Raw genomic sequence first — 21,685 nt, 5'->3', positions numbered from 1 at the left:
ATCATTATACAGTGACACTCTTTGTTTTTTTTTAAATAGTTTTTTACTTAAAGCCTTTTAAAATCTGCCATGACTGTGGCTACTCCTGCTTGCTTTTCATTTGTTTGCGTAAAATATATTTTACCATCTCTTCACTTTCCGTCTATTTGTCTTTAATAGTGAAGTAAGTATCATGTAGGCAGCATATAGGGGAGTTTTGCTATCTGAATCCATTTATCCAATTTATATATTTTAATTAGAGTTTAATCCACTTATATTCAGGTTTATTTTTGATAAATTAGGACTTCCTTCTACCATTTCATTAATTGTTTTTTAGATTACTTGTTCAGGTCTTCCTTTCTTATTGTTTACCTCTGTAGTTTGGTGATTTTCTGTGGTGCTAAGCTTTATTTCTTTTTCCGTTTTTGTTTGTGTATCTGCTGTAATTTGTTTCTTTCTCATTAGTGAAGCTAACGTACAAAGTCCTATGTTTATAACACACTATTTTAAACTGATAACAACTTAACTTTTGTCACATAAAAATACTCTTGACTTCTCCCCTCTACACACACAATTTATATTTTTGTTACCTTACATTACATCTTTATGAATGGTAGACTCCATAGAACATAGAATCTATGTCACAGCTAAATCAATTCTTTAATGGCAACATTAAAGCAGCCCAGAGAATGTGAAAAATTGGTGTGGCTGTATTTAGCTTTTAAAAACTGTATTTCATAACTTTTTCATTAAAAAGTCTTTATAAAAGTTTGCTAATGCCTAATCTTTACAACCAGCCACTGTAGACTTCACAAGATAAATATATTATTTCAATAGTAATTGAGGCAGAATTTTTGTGCTGTTCTTGCCCTTAGAGATTGTATGTTATCCTCAGATGTAATTCTTTGATTTTTTTTTTCTTTTCATGTTGTTACACATAGTTATCAACAATGTGAGAATAACCGTTGAACATTTTCAAGCATTAAGATTTGTTTATCCAGCTGCACAATGAGACAACCAACACTCTTGGGTCTTTACCTCTTGCCCTGGGGACAGAATACACCTGATTATTAACTTAAAGGTATGATTGGAATTGTATCAGTTTTTCTTGGTCACCTAGTTTTAGAAATATGTAATAACAATAAGCTTGGGTCTGCTTCTTCAGAAGCCTAGGAGGTGGAGTGATGGTTCTCTGAAGAGGCTGAAAACAAAGTATGTGTTTTCACAAGGCTTAATAGAATATGTTAAGACACAGGCCATTAACACAAAAGTGAAAGAAACGCAAAAAAAGTATGAAAGTAAGGACTTGAGAAGGGAAGTTTTATTTTTAACTCTAAGATTCATATGAATTATATGAAAGTAAATGTCCTATCCTTAAAATTAACCAAAGGAAGCACTTTAATCATCAATATGATACGGCTTTTCATACTCCTATCTAAAGATATCCTAAACTAAGATCCAATTTTCTAAGAAAAGACCTTTTACTCATGCTTTAAGGCATGTAAAGTGATATTCCTACCACATCACATCATGCTGTTTACATGTATGATTTAAACTGCATTTATTCTTCAACTCACTGGTTCCTTAGGCTTCTTATCTTTCCTTGCATGCTTAGATAATTTTATGTAAAATTCATTTTTGGAAGTTTAGTTGCTGGGCACAGTGGCTGTCACCTGTAATCCCAGTACTTTGGGAATTCAAGGCAGGTGGATTACTTGAGTCTGGGAGTTTGAGACCAGCATGGGAAAGATGACAAACCCCATTTGTACAAAAATAAAAATATTAGCTGGATATGGTGGCACATGCTTGTGGTCTCAGCTACTCCAGAGGCTGAGGTGGGAAGATGACTTGAATCCAGGAGGCAGAGGTGTAAGTGAGCCAAGATCATGCCCTGCACTCCAGCCTGGGCAATGGAGCCAGACCCTGCTTCAAAAAAAAAAAAAAAAGAAAGAAAAAAAAGAAAAAAAAAGTCTGGTAAGATTTGATTTCTGTGTGGTTCAGAACTAGGAGAGCTCCAGGGCTAATGACTTGGAATCAACCCAAATGTCCATCTGTGACAGACTGGATTAAGAAAATGTGGCACATATACACCATGGAATACTATGCAGCCATAAAAAAGGAGGAGTTTGTGTCCTTTGTAGGGACATGGATGCAGCTGGAAACCATCATTCTTAGCAAACTATCACAAGAACAGAAAACCAAACACCGCATGTTCTCACTCATAGGTGGGAACTGAACAATGAGATCACTTGGACTCGGGAAGGGGAACATCACACACCGGGGCCTATCATGGGGAGGGGGGAGGGGGGAGGGATTGCATTGGGAGTTATACCTGATGTAAATGACGAGTTGATGGATGCTGACGAGTTGATGGGTGCAGCACAGCAACATGGCACAAGTATACATATGTAACAAACCTGCACGTTATGCACATGTACCCTAGAACTTAAAGTATAATAATAAAAAAATAATTTAAAAAAAATGGTCATTGCTACTTGCATTTTCTATGAAGCCAGCATACATGCAACATGCAACTTAAAAACCAAGCTATTTAATATGTAGCTTAGATTTCAGGTTGCCTTTGAGGTTTGATTACTGCAGAGATCAACTCCCAGACCAAATATAGATTAATTCTGCATTTGGTCTCTTTATCATATGAAACATCCCAGCCTTGGGTATAAATTAAGAGCAAATACAGACGTCCTTGTCAGGTGGTTGCTTCTCTGCACCTCCCATAGGTGGCAGTGAACTAAGACCATCAAGAGAGAAGTCAGAATAGTATCTTAGATGACGTTAAATTATGTTTCAGTAACTCATAAACTCTGTCAGTGAGCTTGCAGCATTGCTGGAGCATACCTCTTAGAATCCAAGGGATGAAAAGCAGGTACAAATAAATTGTGTATTGAGTGACTTTCAGACTGCAGTAGTATTAATTTTGTTTCAATGTTGAAATGTTGTCATTGAAGAAGTCCTAGATTCCACATGAGCTTATACACTGAGAGTTCACAATGAGATGCAGCATTATTTTGAACTATAATCTAGGTAATGTGAGGAACTAGAGAAAGCAGAATAGATTCTTAGGAAGTAGAAGTAGAGAGCTCATCTAAATTACAAATAAATTTTTTGTGTAGGCTTTAACTGGTTTTACAGGAGGCTACAAGGTACAAACTATGAATCCTCAATAGACTAGGGAAAACATAGCAAAAATTTTCTTGTAAACAATAAAATAAATAAATGTATGCATACTGTATTCTCTCCACATTGCGTGGTTGAATAGATAGAAATTTGATTTAAGAGGAATTGATGATTCACTCTTATCTCAGTTATTAGGTCAAGTAATTTATATTTCTAGGACTTTTATTTGCATGTGTGTGAAAAATTATAAAATATCTCAGTTATCAGGCAAAGGACTTTATGTCCCTGGGAATCCACTTGTCCTCTTTAACACAGAACTTAGATTAGATTATTAGCTCTTAAATTTTCCTAATTATCAGAAAATCCTAAAGTCTTATACAAAAATGCAGATTCCCTACAAGCACCAATATTGAAAGCTCCAGAGGAGAATCCTAAGAATCTGTATTTTTAGCAAAAGCTGGTAGTGGTTCTGATGGTAAGAAAGACAAATTGGGGAAACATTAGATTAAATGATGTGTAAAGTAAGTGCCATGTGATTGAATGTCACAATTTATTTTAAAAATTTCTTGAGATGAATTGTAAATGTGACAATTCATTCTAGCTTATCTCCTAAATAGCATCAAGGACCCTATATTCTCTCTTTGAATTGCATTACAAAGATGCTAACTTAAATGCAGTCAGTGGAAGGTAGCTGAATCACAAAAAATGATGGTGTGTCTTACAGTTAATAAGAGCTTTTGTTAATGGTGAAGATTTTATCTGTGCTTTTAGTTCTGTAGAAAGGAGAGGGTGTCAATGCACTATCCCTTTCTAGCTGGTGGAAAACTAACTGTATTAGTTTGCTATTACTATCTCTATAGAATATTCCACACCTCCTTCCCTCTGTTTTATCTGCTTAGCAAACAGTTCTATCCTTGATTTTGTTCAAGTAGATTTCCTTTCCTGATAACCATATTTTGATTACCAGCTAGCATAAATATTCAGACACATGTAGAGTTACATTTTCATTTTGTATTAAGTAACTGGCATTTTGTTTTATGGTTACTTTCTGGGGATACTGTCCACTGAAGACCAGATGCAAGCTGAATATAGGGGGAGACACTGTAAGAGGCTGGCATGAGGCGCTAGTGCTTATTTTCCTCTACTGTAAAATGCCTGGGCATGAAGGGGAAAAGGCCTGGATGTAATTTGATCTGGAATTTCTGACCTAATGCTTTAAACGGATTTCTGATTTGAGGCACTGCTTGAGACAAACTCATCCTCTTAAATAGGAGCCTGGGGCAGTGGCTGGACACCAGAGTACATGAACAAAAGGTAGAAATCAGGCTTATTTTGTGACAGATGAAGCTGAGGTGACTGCTTGAATATTTACCCCAGGCATAACTGAGATAAAGGACCATCCTGCTGAGCTGCCAGATAATGCAATGAGAATGGTTTTCATAACTAATTTCCAGTTTTCAGGGAAAGTAGTATACTAATGTTTCAGAATTGAATACTTAATTTTTATTTTTGTATGTACAAAAAATATACTTGATGAGTTTGGGGAAAGCATTAATGGACAATTTCATCAGTTTGATGTATAGAGATGCTCTCTATCACTTAGCTTAATATGAATATGTGGCTCTATACAACAGTGTGTTTCTTTTTTCTTAGTTGTGTGACTTACTGCCATCAAAAATCCCATTATACAAATGTGTATAATGAGAAAGGCTGCAACATAGTTTAGTGAAATTATGATGAAAGATGTTTAGCAAAACTTTGACCAAATATATAATCAAAAATAGTTAATTTGCATAGCTAGTCTACAAAGTACCTAGGATCTCATGAACTGAAGATCCAGAAAGTTCTTGCAAATGGAATTTTTTAAATAGAAAAGCCAAAGGGCTTTCATATGAAAGAGCAGTTGGTTGTTCTACTGCCACATCTTCAGAAACTGAAAAAGAAATACAAAAACAAAAAGCCTTAAGAAATTTATGACCCTCAACATGTTGAAAAATTAAATTACTTCAAATCACATAAGTAATGAAATATCTCTTAAATATTCAAGGATAACTTGGGTGGCAAGGTCTAAACCACCAAAAAGATTTTACTCTAGATTTCTAGAATTAAAATTATCTATTTTTTTTCAAGTAGTTAAGGAGTGATGTTTAGTTTCTATGTTAAAGGGTTTGCAACATTTATGAATATTCCTGTGTTCTTATGATTCTTTGGTCTTGTAAGGTCTGTTATATATATTAGCCTTATTGTGAGGAGAAATGTATGTTAAATTATAGACTTTGATGAGCTAAATTCCCCCACTCCCGAACTACATTATAATGTACACATTATGTCACAGTTAATGTTCAACATACCCTCAAATACCATTTTGGGAATCAGTGGCTTAGGTGACACCAAAGCATTTCCATGTGTAAGTATTAAAAAAGATAGCATTAACATTATATTTTTATTTTCAAGGATGTCAAATTTGAAGAGCAATTACAAAGTGGACAAGAACTTGACAATAAAAAACTTTAAAGTTACATTTCAAATGAAATACTATAATTTTAAAGAAGAAAATATTATTAACAGCATTGGTTTTTGTTAAAATAAAAACTTTACCCACATTAAATTTAACATAATTTAATTGAGGAAGGAAAGATTCATGAATTGGGCAGCACTCAGAACGAGGAGCAGTTCAGAGAGCTCCACCCAGTAACATGGGCAGGCAGTACTTGTAGACAGAAAAAAGAAGTGACATACACAAACAGCGTGATCGCTTAGAGCTCAGCATTTGCCTTATTTGAGCATGGTGTGATAAGGCATTTGCTTTATATGGACATGGTCTAATCATTTGTGCTGAAGTTTGGCTGCTGTGATTGACACTCGGCTATGAGAGTATACTCTTAGTTAATTGCAGGTTGTTTACATAGTAAGTTAGGTTGCTGTTTGTTATGTAGGGATTCAAAGTACTAAGTTACTAAGTATGGAGGAAGCTTTAAGCCAAATTTAATTTAATCTGATAGTTTCAAAAGCAGTTATTATTTTCACTAAAATGAGATTTTAAAATCTAAATTGAAAAAAGTGTTTATTTTGGAAAAACATTTATTTTACAGAACTTGCTCCTCTTGTGAGGGTCCAAGGTCAGTTACATAATGAATATTAAGGTGCCATGAAAAAAAATAATAAAGTGTGACACATGTAGAAAATGTTATATTATTATTATAATGCTAACCACTTGGTAGATGTTAAAATTTTATAGTAAGAATAGTTATTTAAATATAAATAACTGTCTAAATTGGTTTTGTGTTATTTGTATAGCTTCCTCTGTCATTTAACACCCATTAGTGACTATGTGATCAGTAAAAAAAGCTAAGAAGCCTAGTAAAAGAGAAAGTGAAAGTAAAAATTTGAATCATTTGGACCTTTTAAACCAGTCAAGAATTAGACTCTTTGACTGTTCGGACATCATTTAACCAATGGTCTTTCTATGGGCCTATGGATGAGTTACTTAAATTTTGTGGTTCTCATTTATTCAAATGTAAAATAAGAATTTTAGATTCTAAATGTTCTCTATGGACCCATTTAGTATTAAAATTATAGATTTAAAAAAATATGTTGTAAGACTGGCCACAACTAATAGCTATTATACAGATATGTAACATATATGATATACATGTATATCAGATATATAACATATACATGTGTATCTTATATGTGTATATATGTTTTAATTTATATATTATTTTATATGAATTATATATTATGTATTATTAAATATAATTCTATATAATATAAATTAAAACATATATGCACACACATATGTATGTATGTGTGTATATATATTTTAATTCATCTAACAAATGACATTGATATTACTCCAGATAGAAAGTGATGCTTGATGAATAACTGAAGATTGAAGGAAAGGACTTGGAAATGCAGGCATAAGTTGGGGAATGGTAAAAGGAGGATGGTCATGACAAAACTGTATAAATGTAGGTAGAAGTCGAATTGGAATTCAGGAACTAGGCTGTGTAAGGAAGAGAAAGACACGGTTTCAAAGCAAAAGGATGCAGGATTTGTCGGCAGTTTAGATAGTAGTGTGAAATATTAACGTAATCAGTGTCTTTGGCACATATTTGTTTTTTCGATAGTTTTATGTTATGTAAAACAGGTGGGATATGGCATGGCACCAAGTGTAACATCAACAGTTTTAGTTGAAAGGAGAAGTTTCATTTTTCCTTAAAATACATTGAGAGCTTATAATGTGCTAGTTACTGTGCTGGATGCTGTGTTTGCAGCCCTTGTGTCCTTCAGTGTCCCTCCTGGAGGTTGTCTTTAAAGACAAACACTAAACGCACAAATACTTATGTGATTATCAACTATGAGAAGTTTGTAAAAATAAAAAGAAAATAACCTCACCTTGAGTGGTCAAGGAAGGCTTCCCTGAGGAAGTAACATCTAACCTGGAACTTCAGATAGAATTTCTAATTCACAGTAACTAATGGGTGGGTATATGGGACATTGAGCTAGAACAAAAGACAAATGTGGGTTAGTTAAGGTTTAAGTAGGGTTTAAATCTATCTTTTTTTTTATTTCTGCTTTAGGTCTGCATCAGTGTTAAGCTGCTACATAGAAACATAAAAATAGCGGTAAAAATGGGATTTGGTGTCTCCTTTTACAAAGAGAATGAAAGGCTTATGATTTTTGTAAAAATACTCGTATATTAAAAATAATAAATTAGAGTTCAACCCTTTTCTTTAAAAATACCTTTAATGGTATGGAAGATAAAAAATTCAGTCTGTTGATGGGAAAAAATAACATTTAATAATTTTAAAACTATGCTTCCTAAATAAGAATTTAATTTTGGCATGTGTGAGCCTATTGATTGGACAGTATTACATTATATTCTGTTAAAATCTTATTATACCTTATTAGGTCATTTTTAAATAATAATAACATTTACTGAAAATTTTAATCAATAACTCTGAACTGTCTTCACCTTTTTCTTGAGTATCAACTGGACCTTTTAAAATTAAATCCTTTGTAACCTTTAGTCAAATAGGTTCCATATAATTTTTAGGATTGGAAAAACTGAAACTGATTTTTCCTCATTCAAATAATATATGAGATGCGAAGTGGGTTACAGGGTATATGGGTTCTCTGAGGGTATTTTAAAATAGCATATGAGTGTGCAGAGTTTCAAGTAGCAAACTAATTTCAAGATGATCAACATTTATTCTTCTTAAAATTTACTTAGACAGGTTTCAGGAAGGCATTGTTATGTATTGGAGGCAAAAACAGAAATGTGACCCAATTTTGGCCTTTTTTTTTTTTTTTTTGTACGTCTAAAAACACACAGAGGAAAATGGAACTGAAATGAACTTTGTGGTTTGTGAATCCTTTAAAAACCGCAAAAAGCAAATTAATCTCATATGACTTGAATACTTAGAGATGATATGTGTGATGATATGTGTAATGTAAGACATTTGTTTACATTTCAAATAAAGATCAGCTCCCCCACATCCTCCCTCTTTCTCCCTCTCAATGTGTGGATTCTCTTTCACTCAGTAAGATTAGCAGAAAGAATTCTATGTAAGTAAAAAAACATGGCTGTTCTGAGGTTTTGAATGACCCAATTTCTTAAACCTTTTTTGATTTCTGTTTTAATATTGTTATTATTTACTCTCTGCCCTCAACACAGCAGAGGCCTTGATGGGAAAAGATTTTGTGGGCAAGCGACAGGTGGGTGGTCGAATCTGGAAGACACTAACAAATGAGACTCCTTCCTTCAGAAGAGTATAAAATGAGACATTTTATTAGGGGAAGGGAGACTGAGTTGATTTAACCATTCCAATGTGCAGATATATTAGAAGACAATTAAGGGATTATAATGCTTCCAAAAATGAAATATTTCAACCATGCAGCACCATCCAACTGCGCTGTTTGGAGATAATTCTCCATGGATTTCTTCTGTTTGGCACAGTTCAGCCTTTGAGCAAAGGGCATATTTAAATGGTCTTTACCTTGAGACATTTGCTTACATTCTAGAGTAAAAATAAGCTCTCCTTGCCACCTCTCTTTCTCTGGAGGGGGGAATGGGCAGACTTGCCAGCAGCCTATTCCAGCTACAGTCTCCTCATTTTGGATTCCTCTCCTATGGGTGTGACTGTGTCACATGCAAGTAAACATCCAGGCCTCCTCATGTTGCCCTGTGGAAATGGAAGGTACTTCTCTGGCTGTTGCTTTTTCTCGTCTTTTCTGTAATATATATATATAAATAAAATAGTGGCAGATTAACTCATTAGCTTCCAAGTAGGGTAAAATCTCAGGCCCTTCATTCTTTCTGCCTTAAACTGCACAGGGACTGGCAAACCCAATGGGAACCAGGCATGGGACATTAATTGAAAAAAGTAGGTGATACGGTTTGGCTCTGTGTCCCCACCTAAATCTCATGTTGATTTTTAATCCCCAATGTTGGGAGTGGGACTGGTGGGGAGGTGATTGGATCATGGGGATGGGATTTCCCCTTACTGTTCTCATGATAATGAGGGAATTCTCATGAGATCTGGTTATTTAAAAGTGTGTCACACTTTCCCCCTTTCCCCTTCATTCTCTTCCTCCTACTCCAGCCATGTAGGAAATTCTGGCTTCCCTTTGCCTTCTGCCATGGTTGTAAGTTTCCTGAGGCCTCCCAAGGCATGCTTCCTGTACAGCCTGTGGAACTGTGAATTGATGAAACCTCTTTTCTTTATAGATTACCCAGTCTCAGTTCTTTACAGCAATGTGAAAATGAACTAATACAGTAGGTGAGGTTTAAAATAATGAATGGCAACTGACAACCTTGATGTGGGTGCATAATAGGGTAGACTAGTGTCTGCAGCAGCTGAGGAGCAATGTCTTCTTGTGAGATACCCTACTTTTAAAATATTGGCAACCAGTCTGACTCAAGAACACTGATGGAGTTAAGCTAAACTGTTATGGACTGAGTTCAGCCCAAGGGCCACCATTTAGTCTTCTCTGTCGTAAATGGTGAGATAGTCAGGATGGGGATGAATTTATTTCTTCCTGGTAACTATGGGATCACTTGGCACAATGCCTAAGTAGGCACTCATTTTTCTTTTTTGAATCAAAAATTCTTGGCAAGCTATAAGCCAGACGTTAGCTAAGAAGAAATACAATGTAATGCCAAAAGATCAACATAAATTTTGTCATGATTTTGTTTCCCAAAATAAGAACATAGATTTGGTAGACATCATATTTTTCGGTCAGTAATCCTCTTATAGTTCTTGACTACTTATCTATCCCAGCATTTTATTTTGTCTCTACTGTTGCCACAATGTTATTATTATTATTATCCATTCCTGCACCCAGTTTCTCACACAGTTTTAATATGGCACTTACGGCTCTTGTTTTATGATAAATGGTTTTCATATGTCTACTATAGTAATTGAAAAACTCCAATTATTCTGCAGTCTCGTGTATGTGATAGAGTCAGCCACAGAGTTAGAGTCATAAAATTTGTCAGGCCAAATCTGAGTTTTATTTCATAGAGATTGGTTTCAGGGTTATGTAAACAATTGCAAAGATGATTTAAAAACCAATATAAATTGTATCCAGCAAATATTTCCCTCAGTATTGACCTAAAAAGTTTGCAGTTCTAAGGTGACTTTCTAAAAGTTCCCAAGAATTGTAGGTTATGTGGTTAAATATTAGATAGTTGTCTGGATGCGTTTATAAGAGTTTACTTAACACCTTAGTCAGGTGTTAAAATGGGCTAAAAGGGAGCTTCATGTAATGCCTTTCATTCTGTTTGTGCATTTTTAATTATTGGAAAATCCAGTGAAAAATAAGTGGGTGTCATTAAGAAGTATAAGAAAGAGTGTAAATATTTTTCCTCTAGGAAATTATAAGTGGATAGCCAGAGAAGATTGTTCATAGCCAAATTGAAGAATAGATTGAGATTCTTGAGATTACTATATGTAATTTATTGTTATAAAATGCCACACATTAAATTAGCATTTGAGAAAAAAGTGAAAGTAATAGACACATTGATGACTTATGGCAATAGATATAGAATAAATGCTTTGTATTTGTTTATTGAGATATGATTTAAAGGTCAATTTTATCCTGTTTAGGTGAGCAGTTCTATGAATTTCAACAAATGTACAGCTGTCTTTTGGGATTCAGAGGATCAGCTCCAGGACTGCCCCTGGAGCTAAATCAGTACATACTCAAGTCCTGCACTGGGAACAAAGTGTTGGCCCTCTGTATACACATCTTTCACAGCCACAAATATTTTTTATTGTGTGTGGTTTAAAATAAGCTATACATAAGTGGACCAAGGCAGTTCAAACTCATGTTGTTTAAGAGTCAACTGTATACAGTTGTGTAAGCAACCGCCACAACCAAAATAGAGTGTATCTCCTCCATTCCCCCAAATCTTCCATTTCCTGATATAGTCAATCTCCTCCTTTTATACCCACAGCTTCTGTCAACACAAATCTGATTTCTTTCCTAATTGATAGGGTTTGGCTCTGTGTCCCCATCCAAATCTCACCTTGAATTGTAATAATCACCATGGGTCAAGGGTGGGACCAGGTGGAGATATGAGGGTGGTTTCCTCCATACTATTCTCACAAGATCTGATGGTTTTATAAGGGGTTTCACCCTTTGCTCGGGTCTCATTCTCTCTCCTGTCACCATGTTATCTTCCCCTTCTGTCACGATTGTAAGTTTCTTGAGGCCTCCCCAAACCTACAGAACTGTGAGTCAGTTAAACCTCTTTTCTTTGCAAATTACCCAGTCTTAGACAGTTCTTTATACCAGCATGAGAGTAGTCTAATACACCAATAATTCTAACTTTTCTAAAACAGCATAAAAGCAGTTGATAAATGATACAGGCTTTTGAGTGTGGCTTCTTTCACTTACTATAATGCTTTTGAGGTTCACAGCTGTTGTTGCACACATCACTGTTCCTTTTTGTTGCTGAGTGGTATTCTATTGTATGAATGTACTGCAATTTGCTTGTCTGCTTACCAGTTGGGAGATATTTGGAATGATTTGAGCTTTTGGAGATTATTAATAAAGCCGTATAAACCTTATTAATGGGTTCTTGTTTAGACATGTCTTCATTTATCTTGAATAAAGAAATACTTACATGTTCATTGCCATGTCATTTGAAAGTGTATGTTTAATTTTATAAGAACCTGCCAAATTAGTTGTATGATTATGGCTGTGCCATTTAGGATTCTCATCAGGAATGCATTGGAGTCCCAGTTGCTACACAGAGAATATGTGCTTTTTATAAATTTTAAACTGGAATTTCTGCCTTAAATATAATGTATCTTTATATAAAATATATTTGAGACAGAAATTCTTGTTTAAAATTTATAAATTTATAATGTATCTGAAAATACATTATAGTTATAAAACATGCCAAAAAACTCATACGTTGTATTGGAATTGTGTAATATTTTACAAATACATGATGGCTAAAGGGACAGTAAGCAGCAGGTTGAATTAATTCAGTTTCTCTTATGAGTTAATGGAGCCTAAAACATGTGTTTGTGTGTGAGGACAATCGTTTCCATATCACTTAAAATTTTTGGTCAGTCATTCAGAGTTTCCTAAATATATAGAAGGATGAGTTCAGGAAAGTTGCTAGAGCCTTGTTAATGTTTAAACCTCAAAGTTCCTACATGGTTGGCAAGGCCAGTCTGTCTTTACTTGGAGCAGGTGGCAGCCCATGCAAAGAACAACTTGGATGAGCTGGTTCACTTCATAACATTTCCAAGACGATGATAGTTCCAATATTAGTAGAATTGACCTGTACAGATAAGGCAGGTCATTTAAACTAAACTGGATTTTCAGTTGTCCTTTGAGGCACTCCATAAGGTACTGATGGGACTTAGGAGTAAAATTTGGCTTCCCTAATTTCCAGAATAGCAATACTATCTTACATACAATGTATAATGCTTGTGTTTTGATAATCTTCTATTCACATTCTGGGGGAAAAAAAACATCATAAATGAAAGTGACATTTTCATAATAGAGGCATTTGGGTTTATACTTCTTGTAGTCATTTTCTTAGGATTAGTATTTTAGAATAATTTACCAAGCTTTTTTGCAAGACTAAATTAAATATAGGGTTAAAGTAGGGTTAAACTTTAACAGTCATAACTTTTTCCTGAGGTGTGATTATTATCAAAAAGTCTTTTAAAATGCTTTTCTTAAATATTCAAAAGAGATTGAGACTATCATACAAATGGACAAGTTTGGTATCTCAAATTGTAACTATTGTTCATTAATTCTCAAGAATGCTAACATTTAGGGGTTAGCAAATTGAAGATATTTTGGTAAAAATTATGATTAAGTTGTGTATTAGAGCAAAACAAACTGTCTTCTGTCTTGGATTGTTTCTGTGTCCTCCCATTGGCTTTGAATGCAGACAGGAACAATATTAAAATACTTCTCATGCAACATCAAGTAAATTCCAAAAGAAAAATGCCTTGTGCAAATCACCTTCTCTAGCATGTTACGGCCCTCTCTGGGTTACAGAATTTTGTCTGAAGTTTTCATAGATAGTCAATTATTTAATTTGTGAATATATAAAGACAATAAAAACATCTTGGAACAATTGACTCGAAACACCAGAATGGAGCTATGAATGTGTATATATCCCTAAAGTTGGTTTACAGCTACTTATATTTACAACAACCTCACTCTCTGTGAAGTGGGATGTTAATACCAATTTTCTATTCCTTCTTATTAATAAGGTAATGATAATCATGAGGAGTAAGACCAAGTCAATAGTATTTATTTTTATTTACCCTGGTTTCTTCTTTATCTTGCTGTTTCTTCTAAGCCATTTGTTAGCATATTCTGTGTTGTATTGCAGTGGGATTTGCATGTATCAGTACAGGACATTTATTAGTGATTAATTTGTATTTGTGCCTTTTCACCAATTGTTCAGCCAACTCTATTTTTAAAAATAAAACAGAAAATGTTTTTCTGTAGTATGTTCTTTCAAATTCTGTCTGCTAGTTTAGGTTTATGGAAATTAATTGTATGATTTTGTACTAAATATTCTTTACACATTTTTGTTTTCTCTTCCTATAATGCCTTTCATTCATGATGATGGTGGGAAAAAGGATGCATTTTTATGTTTGGAGAGACTCATTGTAAAACAGCAGGACACTTCCTGTATAACACCATTAAATGTTGTTCAAACAATGTTAGGTGGACTATCTTTGCCCACTAGTTCTATGCAGAAAGATTTCCCAAATTAATTAATTTCCTTAGTGACAAATCAGGGAGAAAATCCTGGTAGACCTCAAGAAAGAGTAGAAAGTTGGGGAAAGTGTTATGAGGTTTGAGGTCAGCAATTTGACCTTTTAAAACTTTCTTTCTCAAGGAGAATGTCAACAAATGATGTATGTGGTAACTTTGAATGAAGGATAGAGCTTGAAAAGTAAAACTTCAACTCCCACATATAACATTTGTGAGGAAAATGAAATGAAAACATATGTTTGTATAATGATGGGAAAACATAATGTATTTTTCTAAGTTTGAGTTTGCTGGAAGTTCTTTATTATTAAATTATGCTGGGATTCCTAGTAAGTATGCAATGCATTTGCATAAGTATTAAAATAATTCATTATGATTAATTCTATTACAGTAAATCTCAACCCTAATCACAATCTACCATATACTACAGTGGTTTGTCTATATGTGATATTTCGTATTTTACTAAGTTTTGGTGGAACTGTAGCTCCTGTAGCAGCACAAATGTCATCTGACTTCACTGTGATTAATGTAGTCCTGAAGGAGATCTAATCACGATTAGCCAATTTAATAAAGTGTTACAGAATCAGTGTCATGTGAGAAACATTTTAAAGCCCTTAAAAATGTATATCCTAGCAAGTAACTCTGGTAGAAAATTGGGTTTCTAGGAAGATGAAGAGGTTTAACTTGGGAAATAGATGACCCAGGGGGATCAGGGGACAATTATTTGCCTTCAAATACTTAAAGGACCAGAAGAAAACTACACAAATCTAGAACTAATGGCTGAAAGTTGTAGGGCAGTGGATGTCAATCTAATATGCTGAAATTTCAAAAATGGAAACTCATCAGAAAGGCAATGAGCTCCATGAGTCTAACAGGCTCAGTGAAGTATGGAGGTTTCTGTTACTGGAATTATTCAAGGCAAGATGACCACTTATGGAGACTACTGCAAAGTAATTTTTTAATGGCACGGAAGGTTATATTTGGGTAAATTCTAAATTCCTCTTCATCCATTCCATAAATTTCCCTTACCACATAAACACATTTCTTCTTCTTCTTCTTCTTTTTTTTTTTTTAGATTTATTTATTTATTTATTTATTTATTTATTTATTTAAGATATTGGTGGAGGCTTCAGTGGGAGATGGCTTCACTGGAGATATTGCGATTGATGATCTGTCATTCCTGGACTGCACCCTCTACCCTGGTAAGGGAGAATATTTCACTTTGGAGTTATCTCTAAATCTGTTTACTTGGAAAACTTCCAAGGAAATCAATATTTCATTTCTACAAAATTTCCAACATGACCTTGCTTTTATTCTTTTTCTCAAATCTATTAACTCTGGAAAAGATATTTTTAGATCCTTGCTAGTAATTAGTTTTAAAGTGTCAAACATAGTGAAGCTGTTTGAATCACGTATGTCTATGTCTTATCACATGCAAAATACTAGAAAGTCATGTCTGAATTTAAAATGTAATTCCATTATATTTAAGGAGTTATAATAACCCAACCATTTGCCTTATATTTACATCGTATTGGATACTTTATTAACCTCTCGGTTTACTCTCTGGAAACACTTTAAATATTTCTAAGGATTGTTGTCAACCATCTCCTCACTATATTATAGATTTATGTCTATTAAAATGATATAAATGACATATTTTCCAGATTTATGTATCCATTTTCAAACTTTCCCCTGAACTCCAGACTCATATACTAACTACCTACTCAACAGCTTAACCTGGATGTCTAGTAGGCATCTTAAAGATAATAATAGAAAATAACCTAAAATAAACACAACTCAGGCCTCGAATAGTGTTATGAGGAGAAACCCATTCTGGGAAGTACATAGTGATCTAAGAAGACTGGGTATTAAACTAATGGAGTTTGGCACTCAGACTGAGAATTCTTAAAGTGCACGATAAGAGGGAACATGATCTCCTCCCTGGAGTGATCAGAGGCTGGATCCCAACAACATTCTCAATTGCTGAAAACTTAACATCCATCCCCGCTCTGTCATCTTAGCCTCATTGGTCAGCGGTGCACCAGCTCCATCCCAGACAGAGTCAGTCAGGGGATGGGGCCAATTCCAATATTTTCAGTTGTAGCTATGTGACACAGCTCTGATCCTACCCACCACTCAGCGTCCTAACAGGATCTGTTGGTGTCACCACTCTGTGTCATGATTTTCATAGAACTCTAGAGACAGCCAAATCCTTCTCTTGAAGGCCAGTAAAACAAGAGGCAGAATTGAACAAATTTACCCTTACCTCTCAAGGCCTAAAAGTGAATTCCCGATTACCAGTTGCCTCTCAATCTTGCCATTCCTGCATACCTCCCTATCTCAGCAAATGACAGTTTATGTCTAGCTGCTTATTCCATATTAACAAATCTGATTTATATTAACAAACTCAGTTTAGAATTCACTCCTCATTGCCCTCACCACTTCCCCCTTGGTCCAAGCAACCAGTGTCTATGCATGGATTATTGCAATTGCTTTTTAAATGATCTCTCTGCTCCTACCCTTGTGCGCTATATTCTGAAAACAGCAGCCCACATGTTCCTTTTCAAACTTAGATGAGATTAGGTCATTCAATTGTCAGAATTCCTATGACTCTATCTCATTCAGAGCAAATCTCAAACTAATGATAGCTTCCAAGGAATAAATGAATAACCCCTTATACCTCTTGAATTCACCTTTCATCAGTGTATATCTCATTCACTTTTCCCTACTACAAAGGCCTCTTAGCTAATTCTTAAGTACTGCAGCCAATTTATGGTGTATTAGTCCATTCTCACACTGCTAATAAAGACATACCCGTGACTGGGTAATTTATAAAGAAAGGTGGTTTAATTGACTCAGTTCTACATGGCTAGGAAGGCCTCACAATCATGGCAGAAGGTGAAGGAGGAGCAAAGTCACATCTTACATGATGCAGGCAAAGAGAGTGTGTGCAGGAGAACTCCCCTTTATAAAACCATCAAATCTTGTAAGACTTATTCACTTTCATAAGAACAGTGTAGGGTGATTCAGTTACCTCTCAATGGGTCCTCCCATGACATGTGGGAATTATGGGAGCTATAATTCAAGATGAGATTTGGGTAGGGACACAGCCAAACCGTATCATATGGTTGGGACTTTTCCATCTACTTTTCCCTGTTCCTGGAACAGGTTTCCTGCAGATGTCTAACTGACTCCCTCCCTTACTTCCTTCTGGTCTCTGCCAGAGTTTCTTCAGGGAAACCTCCTCTGAACACACACACACACACACACACACACACACACACACACACACACACACAGTTTCTTATCTGGCATTTTCTATTTATATTCCTGGTATTATTTTTCTCCATAACACATATCACCCTTATAGTTAAATTTATATTTTCCCCCATATTGATGTTAGTTGCATGAGAGCAGGTGTATTACCTCTTCATTATTTCATCTCCAACACCTACAACAGTATCTGACACATACTAGTACTCAACAAATATTTGTTGGATGGATAAGTAGATAGAGGAATGTCAGTAATTTTAGATGTTTTATGTACTCTTGTTATGTATTTTAGTTTAGTTTTAATATTATTGCTAAAACATTAAATATTTCTATGTGCCAGAGACTATATTATATATCAGTCAGCTTTTGTTGAAAGCCAGGTCTCAGTAGCTTATGACTGCATTTATTTCTTGCTCTCAAGCGTGTGGGTTGGCATAGAGAATAAGAGCAAAGACACAGATAGACAGACAGATAGATCCTAATCATAGCTCTATGTAATTTTATGTAGCTCTTAGCTATGTGTCTCTGTTTCATGTGGTCCTCTCTCTCTGAGACCCTGGCTAAAAGACCAAGTCCCTATTTGACACATTTCATAGAGGATGGGGAAAAAAAGTGTATTTGAAATTTCTATTGGGACATGGTATACATCTCATTGTGTCTGTTCATGTTCATTATCCATTGATCAGAGCCTAACAATGGGGCAGAGAAGTATTTTCCACCTCCAGGGAGCTCAGCAAGGGTAGGAGAGAGAAAAAATCTTTACAAGAAAGGGAAGTGGTATGTAGGGACAGTATTACAACTGGTCACTCATGCGTATTTTATCTTACGTAATCTTACAATGTTTAGAGAGTCTAGAAGAGTGCCTGGTCCAACATAGGTGAATAGATGTTGTATATGGAGTAGGATTAATGCCTTTATTATACCAATTTTATAGAGGAAATTGAAAAGGAGATAACCTGCTCAAGGGTACCTAGCTGTAAAGTGGCAGAACACAGTGACTGCCTCTTGGGACCATAGTGTTCACCACTAGTGTTACACTGCTCATCAAATCTGCAAGGAAGAGGCTACAATCTCTAATTTACAAATATGAAACATTAAACTTAAAGAGCATAAGTAGCCTGGATGAGAATACCAAATTAGGGATTGGATTGTGATTTTACCTAAGCTGATCTGATTTCAATGGCCAGGGCTTCCCCCACATTGCCCCCAAATCTGAGATTAGAGAGAATCACTGTGACCTCAGAGGCAGAAGAGACCAAAAAGAGAATACAGAAAAGAAACGTGAGTCACCATTGAAACTGTTGTTGCCCTGATTATCCTGCTAAATCCATTCTGTGGCTCACAGTTCCAAGGAGAGGTAAAATAGCTACTAGAGGCACAGACACAGATGTGAAATATCAGTTACAGAGTGTTAGTCCCAATTTGCTGTTTCAAGTTTTGGAAGAAAAATAACAAACTTTAAAAACTGTATGAACTGTGTGTTTTTTGCATTGGCTTTATAACAAAATAAACTATGGGTCTAAACCACAAGGCTTGTTGAATCCTTAGGTTTGATAAAGGAATTTGATGTAATCTTGCCATAAGATGAAACAAAAATAAAAATTGGGCTCTTCACAAAAAATGTTACTCTTGATGCTTTCCAATCTTTTTTTTTTTTTTTTTTTTTCCATGGCATCATGTTATGTGAAGTAAGAATCATGCTTATAACTTCACTTAGGGCATTGATTTCCTTTCAATATTAACTCATTATTTGTTTATAGCATTATTCTTCCTTGGCCAATAAAACAAAGCAAAAATAAATAAAAACTCAAAGTCACATACACACAAACCAAAATGTTGACCTAATCCCCAAAATGTGGATTTCTATCTTACCTACAACTTCTATTTTATAGAAAATGACTGAGCAGTAGATTATTTTACTTTTCTTTGTTACTTCAAAATCAACCTTTTCCCCTCATGCCTTCCTTGTAATTTTAATGAAAGCAGTGTTCTCCAGCAACCTGGGCTTGAATTTCCAGTCATCTTTGACATTCTTCTTAAGCTTGTTCGGTTGCAATTTCCACTGACTACAACCGTAAGATATTTCTCAGACCTGCTTTTTTCCATTACTCTGACTCGAGACAGCATTGACTTGAATGAAAAGCAAATATTAGACTAAATATGTTATTAATTTTCCCCAGTAGTTTTTATGCCCTTAACTGAGTTTATTTTCACTTTGTCTTAAAACATCATCATTTGCTCTTCCAAGTCTTATCTCTCATATTCTAAGCTATAGATGTTTCTGATTTAATTTTCAAATCTTTCTCAATTATGAATTATACCTGCTTTGTTTCAATACTTTTATAATATTGTTAATTTATTTTTCCTACTTTATTAAGATATAATTGGCAAAATGGTATGTTTTGACATGTCTGTATATTATGAAATAGTTACCACAACCAAACTATTGATATTTAACACATCTCTAACCTCATATAGTTACTCATCCTCTGTATGTGTGGTAAGTAAACTTGACTGGGTGTGGTGGCTCACGCATGTAAACCTAGCACTTTGGGAGGCTGAGGCGGGTGGATCACCTAAGGTCGGGAGTTCAACACCAGCCCGGTTGATGTGGTGAAACATGGTCTCTACTAAAAATACAAAAGTTAGCCAGGCATGGTGGCACACACCTGTAATCCCAGCTACTTAGGAGGCTGAAGCAGGAGTATTGCGTGAACCTGGGAAGCGGAGATTGCAGTGGACCAAGATTGCGCTACTGTACTCCAGCCTGGGCAACAGGGCAAGACTCTCGAAAAAAGAAAAAAAAAAAAAAAGCACTTAAAATCTACTCTCAGCAAATTTCAAGTGTACAATATCTTACCAGAAGTTACTCTTCTGATAACTGAAAGTTTGTACCATTTTACCAACATATCTCCATTTCCTTCATCTCTCAACCTCTGCTAACTACTTCTCTACTCTCTTCTGAGTTCAACTTTTAGATTCCTTTTACATGTGCAATCATGCAGTATTTGTCTTCTGTGTCTGTCTTATTTCACTTAGTGTAATGGACATGGCATTATTCTAATTTCATAATGACAGGATTTCTTTTTTTTTTAAAGCTGCATAATGTTCCAATGTACATATATATCACATTTTCTTTATCCATTCATCTATCTCCATACATGTAAATTGTTTCCCTATTGTGGCTCTTGTGAATCAGGCTGCAATGAACATGGGAGTTCATTGGAATCCAGATATCTCTTTGAAATAGTGATTTTTTTGTTGCCCCTGGAAATACACCCAGAATTGGAATTGCTGGATCGTGTGGATAGTTACATTTTTAATTTTTGGAGCAACCTCCATACTGTTTCTCATAATGGCTGTATCAGTTTACATTCCTGCCAACAGGTATGAGTGTTCCCTTTTCTGCACATCTTCACCAACACTGACTATCTTTTAACTTTTGATAATAGACATCCTAACAGATGAGAATTAATATCTCATCATAATTTTGATTTGCATTTTTCTGATCGTTACTGATAATGAGTGCCTTTTCATATGCCTGTTGTCTATGTCTTCTTTGGATAAAAAGTCTATTCAGGTATTTTGCCCCTCTTAAAATTGGATTATTTGTTGTTGTTTTTTGTTTTGTTTGTTTTTGCTGTTGAATTGTATAAGTTTCTTACGTAGTTTGATATTAGCTCCTTATCTGTTATATGGTTTGGAAATACTTTCTCCCATTGTGATTTTGTACATGATGTAAGATAAGGGCCCATTTCATTTTGCTTTGCGTTTCTTTAACACCGCTTATTGAAGAGATTATTTTTCCCATTGTGTATTCTTGTCATTTTTCTTATAGATTACTTGACTGTATATGTGTAGGCTTATTTCTGTGCTTTCTATTTTGCTCCATTGGTCCATGTTTCTGCTTTTATGCAAGTACCATGCTGTTTTGATTACTATAACATTGTAATATAATTTGAAAGCAGGAAGTATGATGCCATCAGTTTTTTTCTTCTTGTTCAAAATTGCTTTATCTAGTTGAAATCTTTTG

At 34.9% G+C, this 21,685-nt stretch overlaps 1 protein-coding gene across 1 annotated transcript in view; it reads left to right on the top strand.

Annotated features, from left to right (window-relative positions):
• The window catches only part of MALRD1 (MAM and LDL receptor class A domain containing 1), a 694,737-nt gene that overhangs the window by 188,023 nt on the left and 485,029 nt on the right, over positions 1-21,685 (top strand). The window contains exon 19 of the mRNA XM_011972480.1: positions 15,494-15,581. Coding sequence (XP_011827870.1) covers positions 15,494-15,581 — 88 coding nt within the window. The remainder of the gene's footprint in view (positions 1-15,493; positions 15,582-21,685) is intronic.

This window comes from Mandrillus leucophaeus, unplaced genomic scaffold (assembly GCF_000951045.1).
Source record: "Mandrillus leucophaeus isolate KB7577 unplaced genomic scaffold, Mleu.le_1.0 Scaffold1295, whole genome shotgun sequence".
Classification (NCBI taxonomy): domain Eukaryota; kingdom Metazoa; phylum Chordata; class Mammalia; order Primates; family Cercopithecidae; genus Mandrillus; species Mandrillus leucophaeus.
The sequence above is the reverse complement of the archived record's forward strand: the minus strand, read 5'-3'. Positions and strand labels throughout refer to the sequence as shown.